We start from the raw sequence: 19,598 nt of genomic DNA on the forward strand, positions 1-19,598 counted from the left end.
GTCACGCAAGCTTTGGTCTTTGACGGCCACGAAGAAGGTGCGTCCTGCCAGGAATGAGCTCAAAATGTTGAAATATAGCGCAGGGAGCTGGGTTTCGATTTTACAAAGAAGACCGTCGTGCCAGACCTTATAAAACGCCTGTTTTACGTCAAGGAAGACTCCAACGCAGTAGTCCTTCTTTTCGAATGCCTCCAGTATATGGTTTACTACTCGTTGGACCTGCTCAGGGCATCCATGAGATTTCCTAAAGCCAAACTGGTGGCCCGCGACCAGGCGCGTGACCTCGTCGAGCTCCATAAGTCGACTTATAGGAGTCGCTCAAAAACTTTGGAAACCGTCGGCAGCAAGCTTATTGGGCGGTAGGATTCCAGATGAGTTAGCGGCTTACCGGGTTTGGCGATCATAATAATATTCGCGCATTTCCACTGCTTCGGGAAGTGACCAAGCCTGAGCATTGAATTAAAAATTAACGCTAGCGCCCTGCTCTGTTGTTAATTTCGTCTCGTCCAGGGGTCTTCTTCAGCTCGAGCGCTTTCAGCTGTACTTCGATTTCCTGGCTTCTGGGCTTAGCAGAGAGCTTCTAAACGTAATAGGGCGAGGTGGAGCTTGCGGGGCTGCACGTCTGGCAGCTTCTGTTATTTAAGCTGTCAGGTGGTCGACGTTCGCTTGACGTATTTATTGCGACGTTGAGCTCTAAGGTATCCTCGAGGCAGTTCCGGTAGACGTTTAAGTTAGAGCACGGCGGGAGCATTTTGCGGATGCCAACGACCCACTTAGGTGTCTGCTCTAGCTCAAAGAGAAGTGGAAGGTGTTGTCTGGATGGTTGGCGGTGTGGAGAGTGTAGCCTGACACTCTGAGGGTGATACGGGAGTAGAAATGAGTCTCCATAAGCAGAAACACATCAATGTGGTGGAGCCCGATGAAGGCTGCGATCTCGTTCGCTTTCGAAAAGACTCCGTTGGCGTTCCACAGTGCTTATTGACATGACTTATTGACATCATTTTAGAGCCTGTTCTTTTTTGCGCTTAGCATAGTGTTTACCGTAAGTAGTAGGGTCTCTACAAAGGATATGACTTTGTCGAGCTTGGCGCACATTTCCTCTATCCTAAGCTCGAGGGCTGAGTTGGGGCTGTTGTCAGCAGCTGGATGGGATCGACTGGGAACGCTGCCTTTGTTCCTTCTGCGCGACGAAGAGCGAGCTCTATGCTCGGCGGGCTGGCTACCGCGTAGGACGCTGGCAAACGATTGTTGGCCGGGAGCGAAGCTGCGAGCTGGGGGAGCTGTTGGGGAGCGATGGTCTCTGGAGCGGCTTGCGTCTCTGCCATTTGCCTTGTGCTGGTTGATTTGCTTCTTGCAGCCCTCGACACAGTGGTAGCAACACCGATCCCCGTCCTTGCCAAGTGTACACTCACTTGTGGGATGGTTGTCCCCACAGTCACACATAGTGTGGAAAATGCGCCACGGTTACCCACACTCTACGCAAGGACTCATGCCCCGGACTTTTTCTTCATGGTGAGCTTCTAGAGCAATATCGTCAACACAAGTACCTAGGTGTCACTCTCGACAGACGACTTACATTTAGTAAGCACGTCTCTGCAGTAACGAGCAACATCAAATCTAAGATAAGGCGAATGAGCTGGCTCCTCAACTCCAAAAACAAACTCTCGCTCCGAAACAAGGTCCTAATCTACAAGGTAATCCTTGCCCCAGTGTGGCGTTACGGGCTTCAAGTTTACGGTATAGCTGCAAAAACACACCTGAACAAAATTCGCATCATTCAGGCCAAAACCCTGCGCAAAATAACTGGAGCCGAATGGTATATTCGAACACGAGACATTGCAAAGGACCTTAAGGTTACTATGGTAGGAGACCTTATTAACCAACAAACAGCAAGTCACTTATGTAAGCTCCGCAACCACCCTAACGTCTTGGCAAGAAACCTGCTAAGGAGGCGAAGAAGGAGGCTTAAAAAGTGTTATCCTATAGACCTGGCCAAACGCCGACTATAATGAAGCAAAATTAACATGTACATATATATACACATTGTAAATATTTAACTTAAGCTTTCATTACCCAAAACTCACGCTGATAAAAGTTGCTAAAAGTGAAAAGTAACAGAAAATTAGCAAAAATAAAAGTAACTTAAAACCAAAAAAAAAAAAAAAAAAAAAAAAAAAAAAAAACACATAGTGTCTCGAGCAATAAGCCTTGGTGTGTCCATATTCTTGGCATCTTTTGCACTGGACTGTGCCAGATGTCTTGCGAGGCTTCTTCCACGAAATGTTGTGTCTGCATAACACATTAATAGAACTGATTTGGATGTTGCTGTCCGCCTTCCTCAGATCAACGAATCTCATGTTGAGTGGTTCGTTGTTGGCTCTGCTACGCGGGGTGTATAAGTGGACAACTTGGTGCCCCTTGTCTGCCAGCTGCGCAGAGATGTCTTCGGATGGGACCTCGTGGTGAATGTTTCTCAGCACTACGTGGTATGGTCGGTCCTCTGTCAGTTGGTGGTGGTGGAACATGCGTCGTCCGAGTTGCCGCACTGGACTATGCAGTCACTGGAGTTAAGCGCTCTCACGATGTACGGATGGACAGAGCATCTGCCACATAATTTTCTTTTCCTGGGACGCATTTAATTTCGAAATCAAACTCATTTAGCTTGATTTTCCATCGTTGTAATTTCACGTTAGGTTCTTTCATTTTATTTAACCAGAGGACCGGTCTGTGATCACTAAGGATTTGAAATTGTCGACCAAAAAGATGGGACCTAAAGTATTTAGTGGCCCTAACGATTGTTAATAATTCTTTTTCAATCGTTGAATAATTTATCTCATGTTCGTTGAGAGTTCTACTTGCATAGCATATATGCTTATGCTCTTGCGAAAGGACGGCCCCTATTGCCATATTACTCGCGTCAGTAGTTAATGAAAATGGTTTTTCGAAATTTGGGTATATTAAAATTGGGTCGGATGTTATGAGTACTTTTAGCTTTTCAAACGCTAATTCGTTGTCTTTGTCATTTATATTGATTTTTGCTCCCTTTTTTAATTTAAGTGTTAATGGTTTTACTCTATTAGCGAAATTTGGAATAAATTTCCTATAGAAACCACATAATCCTAGAAATGATTTAATTTCTTTTGGGGTTTTTGGAATTGGGAATTTGACAATTGCTTGTGTTTTGTTCAGATTTGTTTTTATACCCTCAGTTGTGTTCTCATAAAGTCGCATTTATCCAACTGTAGTTTTCAGTTAGCTTCTCTAAGCTTCTCAAATACTTTTTGTAGCGACAAGCTGTGTTCCTCCAATGAAGTGGAAACAAGTAAGAGGTTCTAGTCGGGAGCTCCCGACTAGGGGATACCCTGAACCCTCTTCTTCCAACATCAAATGCATATATATATTCTATTTTAGAAGTTATATGTCGTGTTTGGTGACTCTAGCTCTTATTATTTATCGAAATTGCCCAAAAAACAGGATATCGATATTGATTTTTATCGATTGCTTGGAAACGGAGTATGTTATCGATTATCGGAAACAAACTCGATCTGCGCGGGAACTAGGAGCATTTAAATCTAAATTTTAATTTTAAGTCTCTAGCTCTTATAGGTTCTGAGATCCTTGCGTTCATACATACATACGGACGGACGGACGGACGGGCAGACAGACGGACATGGCTACATCGACTCGGCTGTTGGTGCTGATCAAGAATATATATACTTTATGGGGTCGGAGAATTTTACTTCTGCCTGTTACATACATTTGGCTTTTGCACAAATACAATATACCCTTATACCCGTTTTTAATGGGTTCAGGGTATAAAAATAATAATGTCGTCTAAGTAGACCAGACAATCCTTAAAAATGTAATCTTCTAAGAGATTGTTCATACAACATTGGAACGTTGCAGGTGCATTCTTAAGACCAAATGGCATGCAAGTGTACTCGTAATGGCCATGTTTAGTCGAAAATGCGGTCTTGGGTATTGAACCAGGATCCATTTGGATTTGGTGGAAGCCTTTGACTAGATCAATGGTTGTGAAATATTGACATTTTCCAAGTTTGTCTAATATTTCATCCATGATCGGGATAGGGTATTTATCATTAATAGTTAGTTCATTGAGATTGCGGTAATCTATGACTAACCGGAATTTTTGCTTTCCAGATGCATCGTTTTTCTTTGAAACGATTATTACTGGTGAGCTGTAATTGGATTTAGATTTACGTATGATATTTTGTTTTATCATATCGCTTATTTGTTTATTTACTTCCTCATCGTATATTTGAGGATATTTGTATGGACGCTTGTAAATTGGGTCCTCATGTTTTGTTAGAATTTTGTGTTTAATTGTACTAGTGAAAGTCAAATTGTCACCTTCATGGTACTGGATATCACGAAATTCATGTAAAACTTTTTTAATTTTTTCTTTTTCTTCTGAGTTTAGGTGCTCTAGCCTTAACTCATTGTTTTCTATTAATTCGTTATTAATAGCGAAGTTAAATGGTCTGTCCTCTGTTGAGGGTGGATCAAGGCACTCTTGTGCGGTCATGTCCTCTTCGACCTCTTCGCCATTGTATCTAAAACAAAAGTTAAATTATCCTAAGGCTACGGATCCTTGTGCATAGTCTATTTTTGCTTAACATGCTTCAAGGTATTCTCTCCCAATCAGAACATCATAATGCTCTGAGAAGTCGTGAATATAGAATTTTTGTTTACACGGACAAATCTTGCTTGCTGCTAATTGTATGCTTTGTTTTAATTCAATAACACCATTTATGGTGTGAACCTTTAATGTATCCTTGTAAATTGGAAAATTTAAGCGGTTTGCTTTCATAAGATTTATGGTTGAACCTGTGTCATTCATAATCAATTTTATGAATGGATTTCTTTTGTTTGTTCCGAGGCCTGCTCATGAAAATTTTCAGATGTATCCATTTTCATCTGCCCACTGTTGCTATCTCTTTGACGTTTAGTCGGAAGGTTTGGCGCATTCAAGCATTCAATGGGACTGATCTTGATACTTTAAGGGATTTTGGGATCTACCTTGACTTAATTTCTGTTGGAACTCGTGGTGAGCTTTCTGATTGTCTTCGGAATTATTGTGCTGTTTATTATGTACGTGGTAACTCTGATTCGTGCTGGAATAGCCACTTGAACTGGTGGTTGGGTTAGCATTTTGCTGATAATTTCCCATGTTCCTACTATTGTTATTTTGATTTCCCTGAACATTATTAGTTTAAGGTTTATCAGTTGCGCTATCTTCATATAATCCTTATCTTTGAATAATGTCGTATCTGGCTAACATCATGAAAAGCACATCTGGTAATTTTTATACCTTGATCCCATTAAAAATGGGTATAAGGGTATATTGTATTTGTGCGAAAGCCAAATGTATGTAACAGGCAGAAGGAAGCATCTCCGACCCCATAAAGTATATATATTCTTGATCAGCATCAATAGCCGAGTCGATCTAGCCATGTCCGTCTGTCTGTCCGTCCGTCCGTCCGTCCGTCCGTCCGTATGTATGTATGAACGCAAGGATCTCAGAACCTATAAGAGCTAGAGACTTGAAATTTGAGATGTAGATGCTCCTAGTTCCCGCGCAGATCGAGTTTGTTTCCGATAATCGATAACTTACTCCGTTTCCAAGCAATCGATAAAAATCGATATCGACATCCTGTTTTTTGGGCAATTTTGGTAAATAATAAGAGCTAAAGTCACCAAACTTGACATATAGCTTCAAAAATAGAATATATATATGCATTTGATGTTGGAAGAAGAGGGTTCAGGGTATCCCCCAGTCGGGAGCTCCCAACTAGAACCTCTTACTTGTTTTGTTATTACATCTTTGATTGTGTTATTCATGGCATTTGTGTTAAGTGTCGTATTGCTAGGTATATTTTCTAACGCTAACTTTTTAATATAACAAAAGATTTATTTTCGAGATCCTCGATGAACTTACGGACGTTTCCCTGGTAATTTGTGTTGTATAAGCGTGGAAGGAGTTCTTCAAATGGTGTTTGCACTTTATATTCTTCAATCAATAAGTTCCTCAGCTCCTGCCAAGTATGGGCTGTCCTTTGTGAAACTCTCTGAGCATCTCCAGCGACTTGCAATTCGATGGCTCCGTACAAGATGCTGTGTTGTCTAACATCTCGGGTTGCATAAAGATGTAGGATGTAATCGATCCTTTTAATAAAAGCGTTGAGATTTTCTGTTGATCTGTCAAAGCTTGATAATTCCATGGTCATCTTAGTGAAACACATTTTTTTTGTAAAAAGTTTTGATTTTGTAGTTTTTGAACTTTTTAGTTCTTTGATTTTGCACTTTTATTTCTTTGCACTTTGTTTTTGCACTTTGTACATTTAATTTAGCATATAGTTTGTGATTGATTATTGTTTTAATGTTATTTTTTTTTTATTTTGTGTGTGTGTGTCTTATTGAAATGACCCAGTAATAACGTATTGCGTGGATCAAAAGATATGTAGAGCCAGTCGGTATTAAGTGTAGTAGCTTTATTGCCCAAAGGATCTATTGTCTATTGTCTATTGTCACTAAGTCCTACTGGGCATCGCATTTTTCTGTAAGCGGCGCTCGCTTCTTACGCTGGAAGTGCATCGTTAGAATTAGTTTGTACGTACAGAAGTCGATATCACGCAGCTGCACAATTTGCCTTTTCGTCGAAGTTCCTTTTCGTTTTGTGCTTGCAGCTGAGCAGAAGTGTAAGAGAAGATAAGCGCGTGCGGACGCTAGAAATCCCTGTCAAATACGCGCCTGGCGTGACTCTCGGCGTCAATATTCTAAAATATTCTCTGCTGCAGAGATAGTCTGAGGTATTCTCTGCTAAGGCGGAGATTTCTGCGAAGCAAGCGACTAGCAAAGTCACAACCTGAGCTGCCCATAGAGACACGTGTTGCCATAACCTCAAAGCGGTGATGAATAAGATGCAAGTGCGAGAAGGACGACAAGTAGTAATCAACCCGGTGGAACTGCAACGCTTGTAACAGCATGGTCAACCAGACAGGCTAACGGATCGCCTGTCCTCGCTGGAGTTCAAGACAAAGTCGCCGGCCTAGAAAAGGGTAGCGGAGCACCAAACATATAAATTTATAGCGGCTGTCCGCCTACGTCGTCTGCAGCTACTGGTCCAAGGGAAAGTTCAACACCGACGCAGCAAAAAACTGAGAAAGAGAGCGTGATCTGCAAGCAGAAACAGGCTGCGGCTTATTGGAGAGTACACCTTAGTTTGCCATATCAAGCAAACACGGCGGTATTTAACCAGGCTACAGAGCCCAGTATTGCCGCGTACATGGGCCACACAGGTCTCGGAGCGCTTAATAGATCGATAGAGCACCCGCCGCGGCAGCAATTCGATAATGTACATTCTAATGCTGCGACGCCTTGAAATGGAGTGCGCGACACGTAATCAGCAAAGACTTACCAATTTTTACAGGCAAACCAGAGGAATGGTTGATCTTTATCAGCAATTATGAGCAATCCACTGAGAGATGTGGATTCAGCAATGAGGAAAATCTCATCAGGTCTTAGAATTGCCTCAGAGGGCAAGCCCTGGATGCGGTGCGTGGAAAACTTATGATCCCAGCTACAGTGCCGTAAGCTATAGGCACATTGCGAATGCTGTATGGCCGCTCTGAAATAGTACATGCTGCGCTGCAGCAAAAGATACGAGTGGAGCCAGCAATAAAATCGGACAATTTGAACACTCCATAACTACTGCGCAGCGATAGCGGCATTGGTATGCACGAATATCTTTACGATCCCGCGCTGCTAAACGAACTTGTTGCTAAGATGCGCAGCAATATGAAATTGGACTGGGACCGGCATCGAATGTCAAATGATGGTAGTAGTTTGGCCACCTTTGATAACTGGCTGTTTAATGTGGCTATGTGCGTCACTATGGTCACGCCCTATGAGATACCACGGACTGATAACGAAAAGAAGAACTCCATGAAAACCACTAGAGAGCGAATTTTTGTGCACAATACGGTAACCACCGTCTTTCAGATTGCGTCGACCTTAGAGCCATGGGTACAAAAAAGGGGTGGGAACTTGTCAAGGCATCTATGCGGCATCGTGCACAACAGTGTAAAACAAAGAAGAAATGTCACGTGGATGGTTGCGCGTCAACGCACCATGTACTGCTACATACGCCTACTACGAGCGGAAGTAAAGTCAAGCACACGGGCCAGGGTAGCAACAATCGGGCTAAGTCAATGGAGTCTGCCGTTATGTTTCACGGCAGCTCCGCAAGTAAGACACTGTTTCGTTATGTTCTAATCACGCTCTATAGTATATCAAAAAGCGTGCGCGCATATGCATTAGTGGATGAAGGAGCTGAGTGTACGCTAATACAAAGAGCGCTTGCAGACGAGTTGGAACTAGATGGTCAGGTGACCCAGCTGTTTCTCAAGTGGACAGGCGACATAACCAAAAACCTTAGTCTATGTCTGTGGCTTGAGCATTTCAGCTCCACAGTATGCGTTGAAAAACGTGCGAACTGTAGCGATCTTGGACTTACCAGAGCAATGTATCGGGCCATAGTTGCTTAAGTCTCGGAAGTATTTATCTATGCTTCCCATCCTGCCGAATAACAATGTAAAGGCTCAGCTTATTATCGGCTTGGACAACATCAAGGTGAAAACGACGACGTCATAGCAGCGCGAAGCAGACTAGGATGGGCTGTATATGGCCGCCCTATGGTGCGTGAAAGCACCACACCTCGTCTGCTACATATTTGCGAGTGCAGTGCGACACGTGGGATGGATGAGGATCTGAAGAACTATTTTGCCCTGGAGTCACTAGGTGTGAGCGTCTCCTCAAATCCGCTGAGATCCAGAGAGGACGAACGCTCGATGCAGATAATGGAGGCAACAACAACTTATCTGGAAGACGAAAAGCGCTGGCAGACTGGCCTGCTATGGCGGTTTGATCGCATTTATATGCCCGACTCTTAGATGGCGGTTAAGCGCCTTAAATGTCTAGAGGCAAAGATGTTCAAAGACCCACCACTAAAGGAGTTCATGATGAACACGATGCACGACTATAAACAGAAAGGATATATCCGCCGGCTGAAGGGTAGTCAGTTAGTAGCTAACATGATGTCGTAGTTTCTTCCTTTACTGTCACCAATCCGAACAAGCTAAGGACACGTTTGGTATGGGATGCAGCCGCCAAAGTTAGTGGCACGTCGCTGAACGATGGTTTGCTTAAAGGCCCAGATACACCAGCATCTTTGATGGGCGTGCTAATACGCTTCAGAGAGCGCACTATCGCCGTATCCGGCGACATACGGGAAATGTTTTTTTTCAGGTCAAGGTGCGCCGAAAAGACCAAGCGGCTCAGAAGTTTCCCTGGCGTGATGGAGATTTGTCGCGCTCTCCCGAAACGTACGTTATGCAAGTCATGACGTTCGGAGTATCCTGTTCGCCAGCCCTAGCAAATTACGTCAAGAATCCTAATGCCGAGCGGTTCGTAGCGGAGAATCCGGATGCCGTAAAGGCGATTTGCGAAAACACATTTGTTGTTGCAGTCGGTAGATTCAGAATCCCAAATGATGCAGTTAGCTGAGACTGTAAAATAGATTCATGCTAGTGGCAGTTAGATGGCTAGATGCGCCACTGGACATCAAATTCAAAGCAAGTTATGCAGGCGCTGGAAGACGACTGTGAGGGCTTGGACAAGCGTATCAGCACTCAGGATGAAGCGCAAGAAAAGGTCCTGGGCCTGTGGTGGCTACCTGGACGAGATCTGTTGACCTTTGTGGTAAAGCCGAACTTGCTTGCGAAAGCATCTAAGGAGCGCCCAACTAAAAGACGCGTTCTAAGCGTGGTCATGTCTATTTTAGACTCGCTTGGGCTGCTAGGATTCTTTAATATACGCGATCATCCTTCAGAACATATGGCGATCCAACATCGGATGGGATGACGATCTACCAAAGAAGACGAAGTGGATTGGCGACAATGGCTAGATCTAGTTTCAAAGTTTAATACCGTCCGTATTCCACGGTGAAGTGGGTGAGTCGAATCCAGACTATTTAATACTGTCCGCATTCCACGGTGTATGAAGTGGGTGAGCCGAACCCAGACTGTACAGATGCACACATTCGTGGACGACAGTATTAATGCTTATGCAGCAGTTGTATATTTGCGGGCTGAACATGATGGCCAAGTAAATTGCAGTTTAGACGCCTCAAAATCGAGAGCAGCACCCTTGAAGCCCGTCTCTATACCTCGTATGGAACTTATGGCCGCAGACTTAGGTCTGAGACTGGCCAAAATGAACCAAAAATGAAATGTCGGTACGCATACATAGGCGAACATTTTGGACGGATTCACAGGATATGCTCCACTGGATCCAGTCCGATGCTCGAAAGTTCCTACAATTCGTATCGCTTCGCATCGGAGAGATTTTAGAACAATCAGATGTGGACAGCTGGCGCTGGGACCCATCAGCTCAAAACATGGCAGACGATGGCACAAAATGGACCAAACCGCCCGAAATTCACGGCTCGACCAGGTGGTTCAATGCACCACCAATTTTGTATCTAGAAGAATCGCAGTGACCACGCACAAAAAAGGGCTCGGCATTAAACATGTTATACTATGCTGAAGAACAAGATTGGCTTGTTCCTCTCACGTCCTCTTGGAGATGTATCCTGCCGGATCTGCAGCGCTTCAGCAAGCTGGAGAAATTGAGAGCAGCACGGCTATGCGTACTGGATTTTCTACAAATTGTTACTAAGAAGACCAAATTGAACGGGCGATTAGAGCTGCAGAAGATGCTGCTCCTTAAACGCAGCAAAGAAATGGATGTGATTTTTATTCGAATATGCCAAGAAGACGAGTTTTATAGTGAGACTACCTCCCTAAAGTCGGGGCGCCCCCTAACCGATCGCATAAAGCCTGCTCTTCAAGCTCTTTCATATAGATGACTCGGGCATTCTACGTATTAAGGGACGGATAGACAATATAGACGGAGTTGAAGTCTGCGTAAAAAGCCCGATAATTCTGCCAAGACGACATCGATTGACGTATCTGCTTGTTGAGTTTTAGCACCGCAAATATCATCACCTGCACAACGAAATCGTCGTAAACGAACTGCTTCAGCAGTACTGGGTCTGTAGCTTGCGAGCCTTGGTGAGAGAAGTCTGCAGTGCTTGCCCAGCGTGCCGTATAAGACGCGCCCGCCCAAAGCCATCAGAGATGAGTGACCTGCCAATCGAACGACTATCGCCCTATACTCCACCGTTCACATATACCGGAGTGGATTACTTTGGACCCTACGATATTGTCGTTGGACGGCGTCGTCAGAAGCGCTGGGGTGTGCTGTTCACATGCCTCACGGTACACGCCGTTCACCTAGATATAGCTACGTCGCGCTTAACTGACTCATACCTATGCGTTCTGAAGTCGTTCGTGGCCAGACGCGGCTGCCCCCGCCGCATGCTGTCGGACAATGGCAAAAATTTTACAAATTTCAATACTCGGAGGTGGAGTTTACCTTTATTCCACCAGGATCACCCCACATGGGAGGATCGTGTGACCGAATGGTGCGTTCCACAAACTCAATACTGTCGGAGATCCTGCCGCACTCTGGGCTACGCGACAAGGTGCTACGACAGACTAGGCAGGCGTAGAAAGCATGCTCAACTCAAGACCGCTCACTTATGTTCCCTTGAAAACTTCTGAGTCCGAAGCCCTGACCTATAAGACCATTGTCTTATAGGTCACTCAAGCGGATTGCGTGAGAGAGGCTCACGGGAACGGGACGGAGCTAGCTTGGCACGAGGCTTCCGAGTCGCCAGCCAATTGGCTGACCAATTTTGGAAGATATGGTTGAGCGAGTATCTGCCCACACTCACCAGACGTACTAAGTGGTTCCAACCGCTAATCGAACCAATATCAGTCGATGACATCGTCATAATAGTGGACGATGGTGCCAAACGAAACTGTTGGACAAGAGGAGTGGTAGTCGTCGTGTACCGTTCGAAAGACGGCCTGGTCCGAAGCGCCGTGGTGCGAACCGCCGATGGAATTATTACTCGCCCCGCCGTCTAGCTAGCAAAGCTTGACATTAAAGTTGGTAACACACTGCACGGACGTTCGTGAATTACACGGTGGGGAGTGTTATGGGGCGAAGTGAAAATGTCTATTGTCACTAAGTCCTACTGGGCATCGCATTTTTCTGTAAGCGGCGCTCGCTTCTTACGCTGGAAGTGCATCGTTAGAATTAGTTTGTACGTACAGAAGTCGATATCACGCAGCTGCACAATTTGCCTTTTCGTCGAAGTTCACTTTCGTTTTGTGCTTGCAGCTGAGCAGAAGTGTAAGAGAAGATAAGCGCGTGCGGAGCACGAATGTAAGTCTCATAAACTTGTTAAATATATGTAGATCATTAAATAATGAAAGATAATAAAGATTTCAGCCAATCGTACGTAGCGAATGTTGTTTCTTTTCCACGCTAGAAATCCCTGCGAAATATGCGCCCGGCGCGACTCTCGGCGTCAACATTGACAGTGGCGTGATATTTTGGGTGAATTGTTTATGTCTACCAAAGGGGGACAGTTTGATCTTGACCAATGTCGATGTTATCACCAGGCTCTTTGTTTACAATATTAGAAATGTTTATACTTGTGCTTATGCTTATGTGCTAAGTTATGTTAAAGGGTGGATGCGACTATGGATATGTCACTATATATATATATATATTTTACAACAAATAATAATTATTTTCCATTATACCTGCTGCAATTATATGAAATATGCATGGGACACGCTGTCTGCCAATCTTATTTGTGGCTACACAAAGTAGTGTACCGTAGTCCAGTTCAGTAAATGGCGTATATGTTAAAATCGATGTCGTACCTAAAAAAAATTTTAGAGCATTATAAGAGGCAAAAAAAGGGAAAAAAAATACAAAAAAATTACCCAAGCGATATATATGATTTGTCGCAACATCAACGTTTTCTGCAGAGTTGTTAAAAGTCCAACTAAAATCTACTTCATGAGGATTGGCGTCAACGACGCAATTTATTTGTGCTTCTTCCTGTTTTGCAACACCATAAACTTTCGGCTGGTTCTGAGCACAAGTTGGAGCGTCTATATAAATGTAAAAAACACAATAAGCTTTCAAAACAGATGCATTATTATATTACATTTTTAAAAAGCTTATAGCCTATTCCTTTATCAAGACCACTTACATTTTTTGCAGCACTTCGATGTTACAGTAGCTTCATTTTAATATTTAATTAGAAGCGTGATAAAATTTTCAAGCCGTAATTTTGCCACTTTAATTTACTGACAACACAACTTGTGAATGGAATCAAACAAAAATTGTGTATTGTGGAATCTTGCAATTTGAGGCTAATTTTGCGTCGGTAAACGAATCATAAATTAATAAATTTCGAAGAATGAGGTATATTCTTGGACATACCCATTTATAAACATAAAGCTTGTTTTATTGACAAGATATCTACCTTTTGAACGCATTCAAAAAGTGTATAATGATAAAAGTGTTTGTTTCACGCAAAAGGAAGAATTTTCAGACCCATAATGTATATATATTCTTTGTCGGCTTAAAGATGCCAAGTCTGTGAACCCATACTCGAATAGTACACACAGATCAAGTATGTATATATTTATGTATGCTAGCGGGTATAACCCGGCCTTGCATGTGGCACCTATAAATAAATTCACTCAAAGATATTTGAAAATGATTTTGAGAAATATGTGAAGCACGTCTCAAATGATTTTTCATAAAGATCAAGAATATGTATGCTTTATGGGATCGGATATGCTCCCTTCTGCCTGTTACATATATTTGCACAAATTCATTATACCCTTTTTATCCTTTGTTAATGGGTTCAGGGTGTAATAATAATACACGTTGATTATTATCCGATCGGCTTCAAAAACATTTTTAAAGATCTTTGTCAATATTCATCTGATGGGTGTTTTTTACTATTTGAAAAATCCGTTCCTCCTTTGTGGAAATTTGGGTCAAATAGTTGATGGACTACGTTTCACACTTTAATTCAATTCAATTCAAAGGTATATATGGAAAACAAGTAGGAGGATCTAGTCGAGAGCTCCCGACTAGGGGATACCCTGCACCCTCATATTCCAACACCAAATGCAGCTCGCGCTACGCGCTCATTTGCTTTCGTAGTAATAAAGATAAATTAATAATAAAAAAGTTCCCTTGGCAGGGGCAAGCACACATGTGCAGGCAGAGAAGTGGTGACAGGAGAGAAATAACATAGAAGAGACTCGAAAACTAACGGACGGCCATAAGACTTCTCGCTGAGTGAGCGATTTCGTTTAAGTGCGCTCACACACTAATATACGCTCACAAAGCGCGTGCCAACGCCTGAGCCTACTGTGTAATAAATGGCTTAGAGATAAATTGAAGGTTGCCGTATGGTGGTAAGGGGTTCTCTTTAGGCACAACGACAAAATAACAAAAGTGAGTTAAATCGCAAATGAACTGGGACAAAACAAGTGCGTTGACGTTTATTTTTACTTTTTTTTGTGTTCTGAAAAAAAATAACAATTATATAAAACGACCCAAACGTGCAGCACGGAGAAGAAAGAATAAAGTGAGAGTGGCTAATGAGAGTGAACATAGTACCACGGTGAAAGAGTAGACAAGTGCAGCGAAAAGTTACTGTAGTGTGAGGTAAACTAAAGTGCGACTTGATTTTGTTTTGTGTCTATAATAAATAATATAAATAAAATAGATAAAAATAAAATAATAATAATATAAAATAAAATAATAACACAAAATGGTTAATAATAAAAATAATTATAAATAAAATGCTAATTTAAAAAAAAATAATATAAAAGAAGATAATAATAATATAAAATAAAACAACATCGTTCAAAATGAAAATAGTTAAAATAAAATAAAAATAAAACAAGAACAAAATAATTAAAAAAATCAAGTAATTAAACAAAAAAATATAATTTAAATAAAAATAATCAAAATAGATATAATAAAAATAAATTAATTAATAATAAAAATAATTAAAAATAATAATAAGAAAAAAAAAATAAAATCAAGCTAAAATAATTAAAAATAAAAATAAATAGAATTAAAATCAAACTAAAGTAACCAAGTAACCAACAAGACGAACAATAAGGACAGACTAGCTTACGGAAATAGAAGCACAACCCAAAAGGAAACGAAATTCGGAGATCTATCATGAGATAAAAAAAGATAAGAGATTACGTACGAAACGGACGGATACGAGGGAGTGTCAAAATACAGAGGTGAGCGTGCGTTGGATCCACTTGCGACAAAAGGAGGAGCTGGAGGCGATCTCTCGCGAGTTCGGGTTGAGCGACCTAGGGCGGGTCGAAGACTTGCGTAGCCGGTTGGCAAGCTTCGTCAATGGGGGTTCGCACTCGGCCAAAGTATGGGCTCGGCTAGCCGAGCTAGAGGCCAAATACACCTGGACCCCCGAGCAGAAAGCCCAGCCCGAACCCAACCCCGTTGAATGGGATAGGCGGTCGAAATCCGAATCGGATTCTGGCCCACGTCTGAGCACTCCTGGTCTGCTCGAAGTCCCGGTGATCCCAGGCTATAAGGCCCATGAGGGGATACTGCATCGTACCCGAGCAAGTCAGGAAGTGGGGTGACGATTCGATTGACGGACTGATCCATTGTAATTCGTGGAAGCCATCGAGGTTCGGGCCCTGTCCTATGACATCGACCCAGATAGGTTATCTAGGCCGATGAATGATATCATGATCGGCGAAGCCGCTCGATTGTTTATAACGAGTGGGCTAAGAGATGTGTCATGGAATGAATTCAAGAAGGGATGTTTAGATTTCTTTTTACCCCCGCGGAAGTTTGAATTGTTAGAAGACAAAATCCGGGTTCGTCGTCAACGAGATGGCGAAGGATTCAAACAGTATGTGGTGGTTATTAGGGTGTTGATGCACCGAGCTGGCTACAGCCCTGAAAGAGAACTAAGTAGGGTATACGACAACGGAGCTCCAGAGTGTAAATTGTATGTGCGGAGACACGATTTCTCATCGCTGTCGAAGCTCATATAGCTAGCCGTCGAATACGAAAGAATAAAGCAGCAGGGTCAACAGTACCCGCCTGGTTTGCGACGTAGATTAGGGAATAGTATGGGCACGCTTCTAGTCGACGGGCAAGTGCAGGCAACAACCGGCATAAACAACCCGTTGAGGGGTAGCTTCATCGCTAGTCGGCGAAGTGGCTCTCAGCGGGGCAGTTCCACGGGCACTACCGGTACCGAGAGAAGAGGCTGGCAACAGGATCATTGGCCAAGAATCGGGTGGAAAGGCTAGGCAACGGCCGATATGCTTTAGGGGCGGGCAAGAGAAGCATCTTAGGAGGGAATGTCTCAACCCTTAGGAGCCATAGGGTTGAGCGGCCATTAATGCTGTAGACGGCCAGCTCAGAACGCGGAGATTAGGCTGGTGCAAACTAGAATACGTCTAGATGGATCAGGTTTAGATGCCACGTGGATGGTGCACGCCGAAATCAATTTATGCGGGTCGCACGATCGGCGTTCCTTTACTAATAACTGAGTCAATGTTCGACCAGGTGATTTTAGGCATGGACTTTCACCATGCGATAGGCACGAGGATAAGTTGCGGAGACAGTGAGATGACGCTAGGAACGCCGGATAGACTGGAGATAAAGGAAGGGGTGACTGGTTGGCGAAGGCGATCCCTGAGGTAAGGGTTAACGATTCGACGGGGGGCGGCAGTCCGTCCCGCAGAGTGAATCCCGGATGCGAATAGGGATTGTGTGTTTCAGGCCTTTTATTCTGCGGGGGCGTAATCCTTCTGTGGCGGAGTTATCACTACAGTTGTCTAAACCCCTTTCAACTGTACCTGTCTACTGTCCCGGCAGACTAAAAATTTCTTTTAGAGTGGACTTGGTAAGACAGAGTTTTATAACCCCGGCTAAGATACTACTTTACATTTTCTGTAAGAACCAACAACATTCATAATAAACCATAATCAGAACAAATGCTCAAATGAAAAAAATGAAAAAAAAACAGACAACAAAATATTCAGTCCATGTTATTAATATGCGTATTGGGATACTGATCTAAGCTACTGCACTCTTCCAACTCATTGTCATTTTTTCTAAGCACTGCTATTCCTGTGATTCGCAAAGTCACAAAGTCATGTCTTTTTCTTCTCTACTCGCTTTCAGCTTACAAGCATCCTGGCAGATTTTTATATAATAATTTGTCATCACCAAACTTCTACATTTGTAAATAAATAAATTATTATAAAAGACCCTATTAATAAATATTTAAAACATACATAGGAAAAAGAAAATAAAACTAAATCGCATAAGAGATAAAATTCTTTGAAATGTGACCACGTCATTTATGAAGTTAGAAAATAAAATATAAGCTAAACAGCATAAGAAATAAAATTCTTTGAAATGTGACGACATCATTTATGATGTTAGCGCACCTTGTGCGCTACCTTTTGAATGCCATAGCCTGCTGTCATTTGGCTTTTTACCTACTTGCTCCGGGACTCGGCTCTGCAAAAACAATATTAGAAGGCAAACTGTGTTGTTGTTGTTTCTTCACGCTGCGTTGTTAGAAAGAAAGGCAAGCCAGCAAACAACCACATTATTAGTCCCTCTCTTTGCACTGAGTTTCCCATGTCCTCAACATCTCGCAAAAGCATCTTTGTAAGATAAGAAATTTCTGGATATGAATCACATGGAGCGCATTAGTTCAGAGTTTATTGGCAGTGGCAAATATTTCCTCCCGCACCATTGCTTCTTGAAGGAGGATACTCCCCTATTGATGTGCTGATGGGACTAATTATAAAATTGTTTTAAATCCCGATCAGATTTCACACGTATCCAGTTGCTATTAGTGAGTTAATTCGCCTGATAGCTACTTTCAGTGCATCCTATAGGAATCGCCACAGAAAGACATTGAAATCTTCAAATTATATAATGTGACATATGATACCAAATCAGCATCCTTTCAGACCGTTTGCGACATGTACCAGTTGGCCATTGATATGTGTGAGGTATTTCCAGTTGGATTGGATGCCATCAAACAGGAGTTTAACGCAGACGATTTCATATGTGGGGCAAATTCAGTTGCTGCAGACAGAGAGAATATTTGTCAGACTTGCGGTATATTGAGTCGATACAGCTTTCAAGCTTCGAAAGTGATGTTCCAGTAACCAAAAAGTTCTCGATGGAGGAGGAAACAATACTTAAAGTTCAATGATGGAGGAAATGTCAACAAAGCCTTGGTCCTGTATGGGATCAAGCGATTGACCACTTGCTGTTTTTATTTTCTGTTATAGAATCCACTGTTAAACACTGACGGTGCGCCGTTCTGTCTATTATTGTCCGGTTTTATGATCCTCTTTGACTTTTGGGACCAGTTGAATTTAAAGCAAAGATTTTTATTCAACAGCTTGCATATTGTACGTGTTACGGCGGGGCTGTACAACAGCTTGTAGAACGTTCGAAATATTTCCTTGAGTGGTGCTCTTCGAAGAAGCTGAAAGCCACGGATTTTTAGAGCAGACCAGTGGGATGACATCAGAGAAATTCGTTCTTACGGGAATGTGAAAAAATCGCCGCTATTGCACCATTTGTGGATGTAAGCGAGAACCGAACAATTGATTTTTAATGAAGCACGTTTGCAGCTTTGCACTAATTTGGGCAAGATTATTATAACCTGAACCCATTGTGCAAATGAATGTAACATTCTGCTCGTCCGACCCCATCAAGTATACATATTCTTGATCGCCATCAATAGCCGAGTTGATCTAGCTATGTCCAACAGCCACACCAATAATTAAGGCTTATTGAGAAAACAGGAATTAAAATAGCAGCATAGAAAGCAATGTAATCGAAATTGCAATGCTGTTGATAGAATTCAAAAAAGATGCGCATGAATGTGTGTGTGTACATGTATACAGAAATTCTTAGGATTTCCGCTAGCTGCTGCTAACACGTGCGCAATCATAACACCCAACTCTTAACCGCATTTAATGAAATTTTCTACAGTATACCTTCTTGTACCATAGAATATTTGTATAATTTCAAAAAGTCAATTGCATCAATATTGTGGCTTAAATTGGTGGGCAATATAAGTTGGGTTATTGACTTGAATTATAGCTCTGTGGTGGTAGCGGGGAGGGTATATAATGAAAGATACTTGATATATATATAATATTCTAGAAGCAACATATCAAGTTTGATGACTCTAGCTCTTATTATTAACCGATATTGCGCTAAAAACAGGATTTCGGTCTGGATTTTTATCGATTGCTTGGAAACGGAGGTAGGCACTAGGAGGACCTACATCTAAAATTTCAAGTCTCTAGCTCTAATACGGACAGACGGACAGACAGACAGACGGACATGGCTAGATCGACTCGGCTATTGATGCTGATCAAGAATAGGGGTCGGAGATATCTCCTTCTATGCTATACACATTTCACGACAAAATTATAATACCCTCTTCAAGGGTATACAAAAAAGTTTCACGTGGTCAATAAAGGGACACTTTTCTATAATAATTTCTGTGTTTCTCAACCGATCCT

General features: G+C 42.4%; 1 protein-coding gene across 1 annotated transcript in view; it reads right to left on the bottom strand.

Moving 5' to 3' along the window:
• LOC115760380 (hemicentin-1) overlaps positions 1 to 19,598 on the bottom strand; it is a 697,894-nt gene that overhangs the window by 249,477 nt on the left and 428,819 nt on the right. The window contains exons 11-12 of the mRNA XM_030701676.1: positions 12,945 to 13,115; positions 12,759 to 12,881 (exon numbers count right to left, since the gene is read on the bottom strand). Coding sequence (XP_030557536.1) covers positions 12,759 to 12,881; positions 12,945 to 13,115 — 294 coding nt within the window. The remainder of the gene's footprint in view (positions 1 to 12,758; positions 12,882 to 12,944; positions 13,116 to 19,598) is intronic.

The sequence above is a fragment of the Drosophila novamexicana genome, unplaced genomic scaffold (genome assembly GCF_003285875.2).
Source record: "Drosophila novamexicana strain 15010-1031.04,08,12 unplaced genomic scaffold, DnovRS2.1 tig00000434-arrow-pilon, whole genome shotgun sequence".
Classification (NCBI taxonomy): domain Eukaryota; kingdom Metazoa; phylum Arthropoda; class Insecta; order Diptera; family Drosophilidae; genus Drosophila; species Drosophila novamexicana.